Raw genomic sequence first — 12,042 nt, 5'->3', positions numbered from 1 at the left:
AGTTAATGGGGTCACAAATAAATACACACACACATAAATACACACACACACACACACACACACACACACACACACACACACACACACAAACAAAGTCAGGTGAAGCTTCTACCACTTAATGACAACCAACAATGAGCTTGAGTTTCCTCTCACCTTCTGCCTTTTACCTTTACATATCGTTTGGGGACCAACTCTGTCCCGTTTCCAGCCACAAAGCTTTTGCAGCAGAATCAGTTCTGCTTGTGGATTCTGCACAGTTGGAGTCTCTCTGTGGATATTTTGCATCTATTTGCTGGTTTGCACTTGGAGACTTGAATGCTGTTTTTTTTAGCCTTTGTGATCATTTTTGCTTCATACAAAATTCTGTTTTCTGTTTATTTTCTGCCAATTTACTCAAAGAACAAACTTAATAAATTAATTTACCTGAAGACAGAATGTTTCAGTCGGTTTTTTCGTGGTTGTACTGTAAATTTTGTTCATTGTGTGTCTGTCTGCCCCACTGAAGAGCATTTTGCATTTTGCATTTCATTTTAGTCCGTTTCAGTCTGTGATGGACAGGAGGACCTGTCCAGGTTTGCCACACCTTTCCAGGCTCCGGCAGCCCCACCCAACAGTGCACTGGATTAACAGTGAAGAAAACAGAATGACCTCCATCAGCCTATCTGATCTTAGTTCTGGATCGTTTTTGTGTAAATGTTAACCGTACATGTTATTTGCAGTGCTATTCATGGTGTGCCTTATCAGTCGTTTCTCCTCAGTTTCCACTGTTTCTGCATCTAATTTTGTTAATTTTGTATCTTTTTGTCTGGTTTCCCTCTGTCTGTTTGGATTTACATGAGTTCTGGTCTTATCATTACAATTGTTTTTTTTTCTTTTTCTTTTGCATCTGTTTTAGTGTGTCCTGCATCTGCTTCTAGCTTTGCTTCTCTTTTTGCTCATTTATGGACCTTTAAGTCCCTCTTGCTTGTCTCAGCAGCTGTTCTGTCTGTTGCATGTATTTTAATCTGTTTGTGTTCATTTTGTCTCTCTTCTCAGAGAGCACCCTCACACTATCATTGATGTATCTCACCTCCTCCATCACCGTGTGGTACGCTGGAGCCACTATCAGGGACAAACAGAGACTGCAGCGTGTTGTGCGCTCTGCTGAGAAGGTGATTGGCTGCAGACTCCCATCTCTGCAGGACCTGTACACCTCCAGGACACTGCGGCGTGCAGCCCGGATCTCAGCTGACCCTTCTCACCCTGGACACAGTCTGTTTGACCTGCTCCCCTCAGGCAGGAGGCTCCGGTCCATTCGCACCAGAACCTCTCGCCATAAGAACAGTTTCTTCCCCTCTGCTGTTGGACACATGAACAATAACCATATGACTGTCCCCGCCACTAACACATGACCCTACGCTGTGTCACTGCATCATTTCATGTTTGGCACTGATCACCACCTGCACTCATGTATATATCTTTCTACGTAGCACTCATAATTCTTATTCTCATGTATATATCTCATGTATATCTCATGCACATATCTTTCTTTCTACATAGCACTTTAATTCTTATTGTTTGCACTGAAGCACCGCAGCAATTTCCTAATGTTGTAAACCTCAACATCTGGCAATAAACCCCATTCTGATTCTGATTCTGATGTGCACCTCTTTCTTGAAGTTTAGTTTGTTGTTAACTCATTTTGCCATCCTCAGGACCCCAAGCTTCATCTTTGGGACTAAAAATAATGTCAATCATTAAACTTTAGAGTGGAGGGTCTGGGGTTTTGTTTTTTTATTTTCAACCCAACCCAAGAGCGACATTTTTATCTAAATCTTCAACATCAAAAATGAATGAAAGTGAACGTAGGAACACCAAAAGAAAAACACTAATAAGAACCAACTTCAACTACGAGTACAAAACTGAGTATACACAGGAAGACTGATGGTATAGAACTACTTAACCCCCTCCTCACACACACACACATAAATATTCTTCCATACAGGTGGTAGATTAATTGGAAGCAGACATATGCCTGTGTGTGTCTGCGAAAACATTCTCGTCTGCAGCTTCAAGAGGGAATGTGGTCTTGCTCTCTCTCTCTCACTCTCTCACACACACACATAGCAGACAGGCGGGTGATGCTGTTTGTTTAGGAGATAACCACATCTGACCAGCTGACCTCTGCCCTGCCTGGCTGAACTCCTGCTCAGGTTTGTGTCGCCTGAACAGACGACCTCCATCACTGAGGGTTAAATTACACTTAAATGTTTTATTTAGGATTTATTCTGTTTTTTTAAATATTTAGGCATAATTCAAATATTTTGTTCTCCAGTACTGTCTTGCTATTCTGGAACCTGATGTTTGTGTCCCTTTCATTATCGCTAATGATTTCTTTAAATCACATTTTGAAGTCAGTTTTGTGCCTTTTAATTTAATTTTGCAGCAAGGACCACAGGATACTGACATTTCAAAGTGAGCCCGCAGTTTCTGCTATCACTTCATTCAGTTTCACCTGAGTTCTTAACCCCAATAAGAACTGATGGAGAAAGTAATCTGATCCTTTGAGTAAACACTCTAACAGAACTATTTTTTTCCAAAGTGCATCTAATGATTTGTAATTATTGTAGCTTCTTTACCTTTCAAAATAAAACACCCTGAGATAACTCTTGTTATGATTTGGTACTATATAAATTAAACAGAACTGAATCTGAAATGAAACGATCTCCTTATGATGTCAGTGAACTGGACGGTTGTTTGGAGATTTCACATCACTGCTGATTACTTTCAGCTTTTTAAAATCACTCATGTTGTTGGCTGTTCAGCAAATTACATGTTTTGCTTTTACACTTTAGTTACAACTTTATTAAAAAAAAGTCAGTTGCTTTGTGCTTTGCTTTCATTTCAGGCAAACTAATCTGTGGATCCTATGTGTGACTATGAGTTCCATAAATTATCTCTGATATATGTTTCTGAACAGGACTCTCAGCTCTGTCGTCTTGCATTTCTTTGATTTCATCAGTCATCCATCTTCCTCTCAGTCTTTCACTGGCAGGTGACAGCACTGATGGTTTTAGGCTTCGAATAGTCCCCCTCTGTCTGAGCCAAAGGAAAGCGATATGCTTGAACCTTCCTTGGCATAATTCTGTGTGTCTGCAGGATATTCTGAGGACATGCTGGAAAAACATTAAACTACAAGACTATTCTACTCTTTTTACTTTAAATTCTGAACTAAATAAAATTCAATTCTAAATTGACATGAACTGACTTTTTTTCAAAGCATTCAACTCCTCTCACTGATAAACAAACCTTTAAGTGCAAAGGAATGAGCGAAATGTGTTTGCCATGGCTTTCTGGAAATGTTTTGACCTCATGTGGCAGTGTGGTTGAAGATGAAACTCTCTGTAATTATATTTGGGAGAAGGCTGGAATGTGGGTTTGTCACATTAAGGACAGGCTTCTGGATTTTGAGCATTTACTTCATAGCTGGCGAACTCTTCAAGGATTGCTTTTCCAGGAGGTAATAAAACAATGTTGCATATTTCCAAATACATAAAACAAAGACTACTGTTCAAAGAGGGGGAAAGTCATCACTGTGTTCAGGCAGACTGCGCAGTAATAATACACTTTTAATAGCATGAACAATAAGCCTGTGTGTTATGGTTTATCTGTGTTTGTATTCTTGTGTCAGATATAGATCACTGTGATGAAGCTCGGGTATATATCCTGCAGCCAATTATCTTCCCACTGGTATACAACAAAATTTCCAAGTGATTTAAGGTCCCACACTGCAGGTTGTGATGAAATGCAGACCAATGGGGGGGTAAGTGACAGAGAGGCAGTGTCATATTTCTCTGAAGGCACTCCAGAGTTGAGCTGAGTTTGCTCGGTACAGAGGAGAGTGTCTCTTTTGTGTTCAGTCTGGACTCATTTACATATGACCCTCCTCCTGCTCTTGGATTGGCTGGTGCCCTTCTAGCATGTGGAAACCCACTTCCAAGCTTTCTCAGTTGGAACCAAACTTTACAGAGTCAAGGAGGATGAAGTGAGAGGCTGGAAGCCAGCAGCTGTATGTGTGAGTAACAACAGCAGGCAGACGTGAGGGAAGAAAAGAGAGGATGATATCTTAATTGTAGGCTTCTATAATTGTATCCTGACCATGTTGGAGTTTTTTTTTTCTAGGTATTTGTGTTTGAAAACCATCAGTTTTTCTTAACTTTGTTGACTTGGTCGTGGTGGTTAGTTTGGGAGAAATGTGAATTTTATCATTTTATCTGACAGCAGAGAGAGTCACAAAATAATTTCACTTAACAGTCTTTCGATTTTAAAATATCTCTTATTTGTTTCTTTACAGGTCAGCGCATGGATTCTTAGAGATGTCTGTTTAATTAGTCTTTCACAGAAAAAAACAAACCTTTTTTTAGACAGCAGCTAACTATTACTTTATATCATCATGCTGCTCGCTCTGCTTCTCGTTGCGAGTCTTTGCTCCAAGACCCTCTCCTCACATTGCTCATCAACAACTATTCAGTACCAGGTTTCGGAGGAGCAGCCGGCGGGAACCCGGGTCGGCTGTCTGGCGGATGACCTGCGGCAGAGGGACGAAGGCGGATCTCTGGAGGATTTCCAGGTGGTGGAGCAGGGAAAAGCCCTTCCTTTTTCTGTCACCACTCGAGATGGGGTTGTCTCCACCCAGGGCCGATTGGACAGGGAGGAGTTGTGCCGAGGGACTGACCTGTGTGAGGTGGCGTTTAGTGTCCTCTACAGGAAACGAGGTGCTGTGAAGTGCCTGCGGGTTCACGTGAAAGTAATGGACTTAAATGACCACAGTCCCAGCTTCCCCAATACTTTGCAAGAAGTGGAGATCTCAGAAACTGCTAGCCTTGGGAAGCGAATCCCATTGGACTGGGCAGTGGATCCTGATGCAGGTTCCAACAGCCTCCAGACCTACTCACTGTCTGTCAACCAGCACTTTGATCTCGATGTGACAGTTGGTCCTGGTGGGACGAAACAGGCAGAGCTGGTGGTTGTCAAAGAATTAGACAGGGAAATTCAGGCTTCCTTTGATCTTACCCTTGTGGCGTGGGATAAAGGGAATCCACCCAGATCTGGGAGCACATTGGTCCGTGTTAGTATTCAGGACTCAAATGATAACAGCCCCACATTTGAGGACAGCAATCCAACTGTGTCATTACCAGAGGACACAGCACTCGGGACTACTGTGATCAAGCTCAAGGCCACTGATCCAGACCAGGGAGCCAATGGGGAGGTTGAGTACTCATTTAGTAAGCACACACATCCAGAAGTTCAAAGGCTCTTCTATGTGGACCCACAAACGGGAGAAGTGAGTATCAGGGCACCATTGGATTACGAGGCCCAGTCTTCTTACGAAGTAATTGTACAGGCCAGCGATCATGGGCCAAATGCGATCCCCTCTTACTGCAGATTGCACGTCAAACTCATAGATATTAATGATAATGCACCGAGGATACGCCTGACCTGGACCCCAGCCAGCTCGCAGGTTATAACTGTGCTGGAAGGAGCTCCAGAGGATACTCTCCTTGCTGTGGTGACGGTCTCTGATGCAGATTCAGGAAGAAATGGAAATGTGACTGCACAGATTCAACAAGGCTCAGGCCCTTTCCGACTTAAAAAGATGCACGGCAACGACTACATGATTGTCACCAGCGGCTCCCTGGATCGTGAGAAGGTTATGCAGTATAATATCACGCTCTTTGCCCGGGATAGCGGAAACCCCTTACTTTCTTATGTCGAACATCTACCTGTCTATGTTCTGGATGAGAATGACAATGCCCCAGTATTTTCGACCCCCATCTACAGAGCTTCGTTCAAGGAGAACAACATGACAGGCTACCACATTCTCAAAGTCGAAGCCCATGATGAGGACCTGGAGCTCAGCGGAAAAGTCTCCTACTCCATTGTTGAGGAAACTAAAACGCAGACTTTCTCAATTCACCCCAAAACTGGTGTCATAAGTGTCCAGCAACCTTTAGACTACGAGGCATTCAAGAACTACTCTTTCATTGTGGAAGCCGTTGATCATGGACATCCACCACTCACAAGCACAGCTAGAGTACATATTGACATAGAAGATGTAAATGACAACTTCCCGGTCATCAAGGAGCCAAAACCAAGAAAAGGTGTAGCATCTCTCAGTGTACCCGTTGATGCATACAGAGGTGAGATTGTGACAGAGTTGGGGAATGCCATCAAAGAGGAAGCCACCAATGTGGCAACTGATCACTCAGTCAGAGAGGGGCTTGGATTTCTCGCATCAACAATCAAAGCAGAAGACCAGGACACGGGACTCAATGGGAAACTCCAGTACCTCATTACTGATGGAAACCCGTCTGAGCTCTTTTGGCTGAATAACACCTCAGGCCAGCTGTTTGTTAATACCACTAATGCTACCGAGCTCATTGGGAAAACCTTTAAGGTGGACATCACTGTTTCTGACATGGGCACTCCGAGGTTGGCTACTAAGGCAACTCTGGAGGTGACTTTCATAAACCTCAAGGACCATCTAAAGAACTCATCACCTGGAAACCGTGGACAGCTCAGCTTCACTATGATGATGGCAATCTGCCTCGGTGCTACATGCCTGCTTCTTCTATTGGCCATCGCTTTGGTGACAACATTTTGCCGCCCTGAGAAAAGGGACAACCGGGCCTACAACTGCAGACAGGCTGAATCGACCTACACCCGCCATCCTCGGCGCCCACAGAAGAACATCAGAAAATCTGACATCCAGTTAATTCCCGTAATCCGAGGAAGAAAGGAAGACCTCCCTGAGGACGATGGTGAAGCCCAGCCACTAACTCCACCTCCAGCCTCAGATGATCAGCAGATTGAGAGTCACTATAGCTTAATGCCATCAGTTATGAATGCAAGCTTCCATTCCCAAGGCTATCTAGAAGAGGATGTCACTCAGCCCAACACCCATCACTGCAGAACACTTAGGAAACCTGGAAACATTGAACTTGATGGAACCTTACCTTCATCTCCAGCAACATCATACCGGACTCTTCACAAATCCAGAAACACTTCATCCTCTTCCTCAGTCTCACATTCCAGCACCTTAAAGAGGCCGAAGAACTCTGAAGGAGAGGAAACGGTTTCACAATATTCATCAGCATCTGTGGCAACTCTCAGGAGGCCAAAAACCTCGGATGGACATGGAGCACGTGATGCAGCTCACCGGCAGATCCTTCGAAACCTCGTCCGTCTTTCCATGGCTGCTTTTGGAGACTCCATTGAGCTTTCTTCAGCTTCTCCAGAGGTGCAGGTGAGTTTTCTTCTTTTACTTATTCCATAATATTTAACAAGACTTAATCTTATTGTTGTTTGTTTCTTATCTCTAAGGTAATGATCAGTGGCATTAATCTACAATTTTGGCCACTTGAATGTATTTATTAATTCAAGTCTTTGAAAATAAAATACGTTTGGGTGTCTTTAATCAAGTAAACTGTTTTGTGTTTAAAAAGCCTTTACTCACCGGTATATACAACTAAACCTGCATAAAAAGACGAATTAAGGTCTCATTTGTGGAGAGATCTCTAAGTAAAATGAAGTCACACATGACTGATTTCAAACATTAAAACTATTTAAATTTGCTGCAAGAATGAAACTCATTACAAGAAGCCACGTTCATTCCAAAACACAACTTTCCTGCAGGTTGAATTGACATATTTATCCATTTATCTGGTGTTAATGATTTCACTAAATCTGCATGATGATTTTTTAATGTGCTCTTATTTACATTCTCTTCTATAGCTTAAACATTAAGGATAATGTGCTGCTGCTGGCTCTCATCTAAATGCCATTTACTTAGGTCGAAAATGTGTGATCACATTTATTTCAACATGTGCTTACAGTTAGTGGTGGAGTAATTAAGTGTTCTCCTTTGAGGCTTGGAGATTAATCTGAAGTGAAGTCCATTAGAGAGTAGAGATTAAAAGCACCCCACACCTCCTCCACCACCACCACCACCACAGCAGCACACATACACAGAGCAGCTTCCCTTACAGTTTCCCAGCAGTCTTTGTGCTTTTTCAGCCTTCTGTATGATGACTTACTCAGACTGCCTGAAGGCTGGAGTCAGCCGAGACGTGTGAGTGTAGGGGAGAATAACCCGCTGATGGATCACTCTGAAACCAAAAAGTAGCACATTTATTCATGTGCTCATGTGTCACAGCCAAAAATCCCCCACGAGAAACCCCGACAGACTTTTAAACTAAATCTCACATATCAGATTCATATTGGAGGAAGGGCTGCTCCATGCTCTGTAGGACGTGGGCCAGAAGAGGAGTGTGTGAGGGAGGCTGGCTAAAATAAGCTGTCATGTGTTTATAGTGTAAGCTAACACTACTCTGACACGCTGCTTTGTCACTTTCAAATGGCTTAAAAAAAACAAACTTACAGAGAGCCTGTCTGCACAGGCCTAAAATAACTCAACAAACAGGATTTATTTCATGCAATAGTTTTTCTTATTTAAAAAAACCCCCATTATATCTCATGCTGTGATGTTCTAGGTTGTGATCCTGAAACCAACTGAACATTAATTCACCAGTGAAAAATAGTTCCGACTGTTCACTCTTTCTCCTGATGACTGGCCTTTGTATGGCGGGTAGTTTCAGGATTCCTTCTTCACCATCTCCCAAAGGAAATATCTGGTTCCTTGGCTCCTAAATACGCCACTAGCTTTGTTTCCTGTTATGTCTGTTGTTTGGTGCTGAGTGAATAGCATACAGTGGATTTTTACAGCTTACTTTCAGCAGTTCCTTGAACCTATCAGTGAACATAGACAAGCAATGATAATTGGAATTATAAATAAACATCAGTTATATGTGCTTAAAATGTTACTCAAGAAATGTGGAGTTTCATTTTAACACTTCACGTGACCACAAGGGGATAAATTCTTCAGTATTTGGAGTTACAAGCACATTTTGAAAGCTTCATTTAATTTGTCCTTATTTGATTTTGTAGAGAGGATGCCACCAATTAATGGTGATAAAAAGAAAAGCCAGTTTATATTTTAGAAATGCTTTACAAGCGTCATAGTCATGGTGAATTTAACTTTCAGCTGTGGAAATGCTGCACTGTTAAAACAGATCTGCATTATTGAGGGAAAAAGTTGCTGCCAACGCCCTGCAGACAGAGAACAAAGACCTTGGCCGGGGCCGACATCCTCACGTGAATCCCATTAGAAACGGGAAGAGGCCTTTTTGGGTTCTGCCCAGTTCCTTTCCTTAACCCTCCCAGCCGGCCCAGTTGGCACTCCTTGGACTTCAGATATTTCTCTCCCACCTCGAGGTCACAGAGGAAGAGGCCTGCTCGACGCCTTGGAGGAGGGGGATTTACTGTTCACCTCCACCTCACAAAGACACAGACAGACAGACACACACGCACGCACACACACACACACACACACACACACACACACACACACACACACACACAAATGATCATCACTGTGCATACTTTGGAGTTCGTCCTGGAAGGAAACCAGCCAGAGAAGAATAGGCTTTTACGTAGAGACCATTTCCTGTCACTGTAGCAGAGTGCACGTGAAAAAACACACAAATGGCACAGCTAAAACAAAGTCATAAATTAGCATGCATGCACACACACACATTATTCACCTTGTACATGTGTGTGTGCTTCCTCCCTGGTGTGCAGTGTGTATCCGCTGTATAACAGAGTTGTCAGCAGAAAGCTCAGAGCAGTGAGACGGACTCGGCCGCTCGGTTCTCACACTGCAACACTAAAACAAAAATCACAAAGAGCACGAATTAATTTCCTTATGTCGCTCGTATCACGTGCACTTTTTGTTCAACCAGCAGAGAAACCCACTCACCTTAACAAGGCAGTTACATTGATTTATTATTGACTTCTTTCAAAGTTCAGCTGTTCATACATTTACTTATAAACTACTGAAGAGTAAAAACACTGGAGCTTCAGTTTAACATGAGCTGCTGCAACTCTGAAAGCAAAAGAAAAACCTTTTACCTAAAGTGATGTTTTGCATGTGATGGAGATACAGCGACTTATTAAATAATCCCACACGCACATGTTCCTTTCCCCTCAGTTACAGAGCTGTTACCAACTCACCTTTGAAACTTTTGTCCAGCTGGATATAAAAGCTGGACATGAATCATCACAGTCTGTAGAAAATTTGTGAATCATATCGATTTGATTTGCAAACAAAATGTTTTCACTTTAGGAGTGAGATTATTCAGTGGACCTTCAGCAGGAAAAAAGCTCAGGAGATCCTCTGTGGATGCTTGTTCACTGTCATGGGTCTCTGAGTGTTAATCAGTTCAAAATGCCTGCAGTGAAAAGGGTCTGTTATCACTCGTTAGGCACTGATTTTTAACTCTGTGGTCAGTAAATGTGCAACAAAAAACAGCTTCAAGAATGCCATAAACCACAAACTTGCTGTGTGTGGCTGTGACTGCAGATGAGCTCGAATGTTTGAAAAAAATAAAAATCAATCAGAGTGAGCCAAAGCAGACAGAAAGAGATTTAATGCATGAAAACCAGCTTATGTAGCAATCAGCTCAGTGGCTCCACTCTGTCTACCTCCTACACAAAACCAGGAAGAAAACAAAGAAAACGCAGAGTGGGAGGGATCATCACGTGTGACCAAAAAAAAAATCAATGAAATGGCTTTTTAGCAAATTAAAACAAATTAAAAATAACCGCACTGGCCTGCTGACTTCTGCCCATGAAACTGCTTTGCTTGGGTGGTGATTTAGAGCAGCGGTCCCCAACCTTTTTTGCGCCACGGACCAGTTTATGCCCGCCAATATTTTCCCGGACCGGCCTTTAAGGTGTCGCGGATAAATACAACAAAATAAAACTAGTACTGGTACCGGAAAAAAAGAAGATTTATTCATAACACAGGTGAAAAGGCCCAGGAAAACCGAGTTAACGATAAAAACGATAACAAAATAACGCTGAAAACCAATAAAACCCCTGAAAACCATACATTTCACACCTGAGCCTCAACTCTCGCGGCCCGGTACCAAACGACTCACGGACCGGTACCGGTCCGTGGCCCGGGGGTTGGGGACCGCTGATTTAGAGGTTTTGAGGTTCTACACCTCCAAACATGTTTCATCTACCTGTAGAAACCAAATTACACCCCGCTCTTCCAAACAGGCCCGATGAATAACCCACCAGCTTTCTGAGATATATATATATATAATATTAATGTCTGACCCTGCACAAATATGTGTGCAGCATGTGTGTATTGAAATATCATGTGGCCAGTGCCTGACTTCTGGTAGAAGTACTCACTGTGAAGGAGTAACTCTGGTTTTCTGTCAGGTGAACCTCAGGTGACGCTAGATAAACTGAAATGTGATGTCTGAAAATGTGCGTTTAACCCTTTTTTTCTCCTCTTGTTTCTCACCTTCATCTCTCCTCTCCCTCCATCTTTTCCTCCTTACAGCAGATCTCCCAGCTCCTCTCTCTCCTCCATCAGGGTCAGCTGCAGCCCAGAACGAACTTCCGTGGAAACAAATACTCTCACCGCAATGGCAGGTCAGTCTGACTTCTCCTCTCCATCCTCCTCCTCTGGAGTACAGACGCAGCAAATCAAAGCAAGGTCACAAACCTGCTTCTATCTGGCACAAAACCACGTTATACTCAAAATTTGCTCCAAAATGGTAAATGGTAAATGGCCTGCATTTGTATAGTGCTTTTCTAGTCCCTAAGGACCCCAAAGCGCTTCACACTACATTCAGTCATTCACCCATTCACACACACATTCACACACTGGCGACCCAAATAGAAATACATTCACATTCTGTATCTATATGAATTTAAACTGCTTTTAAACTTCTGGAGCCTTAAAAATGGGAACGAAACTAGGATGGGGTGAAGTGTGATAAAAAAAAAGGGTCAATCAGCTGGAAACAAGATTAGTGAAGAATCCACTCTTTAAGGTGACACAGAGTGCTCAGACCGAATGAGGTATTCATGTTTATTTGGTCATCATTTCATCAAAAAGAAACAAATAAGACTCAGTCCCCCCCC

The 12,042-nt window shown here is 42.8% G+C and overlaps 1 protein-coding gene across 3 annotated transcripts in view; it reads left to right on the top strand.

The window, feature by feature from the left end:
- The first annotated feature begins 3,994 nt into the window (after window positions 1-3,994).
- pcdh12 (protocadherin 12) overlaps window positions 3,995-12,042 on the top strand; it is an 18,585-nt gene continuing 10,537 nt past the window's right edge. The window contains exons 1-3 of one of the 3 annotated variants that reach the window (XM_005737760.1): window positions 3,995-4,054; window positions 4,334-7,279; window positions 11,456-11,547. In XM_005737760.1, coding sequence (XP_005737817.1) covers window positions 4,433-7,279; window positions 11,456-11,547 — 2,939 coding nt within the window. In that variant the 5' untranslated portion in view covers window positions 3,995-4,054; window positions 4,334-4,432. Of the gene's footprint in view, window positions 4,055-4,333; window positions 7,286-11,455; window positions 11,548-12,042 lie in introns of all 3 variants that reach the window. The other 2 variants (XM_005737759.1, XM_005737758.1) reach the window with 2 other exon arrangements.

The sequence above is a fragment of the Pundamilia nyererei genome, unplaced genomic scaffold, assembly GCF_000239375.1.
Source record: "Pundamilia nyererei isolate P.nyererei 1_Seehausen unplaced genomic scaffold, PunNye1.0 scaffold00079, whole genome shotgun sequence".
Taxonomy (NCBI): Eukaryota; Metazoa; Chordata; class Actinopteri; order Cichliformes; family Cichlidae; genus Pundamilia; species Pundamilia nyererei.
This window is presented reverse-complemented; position numbering and strand designations above follow the sequence as displayed.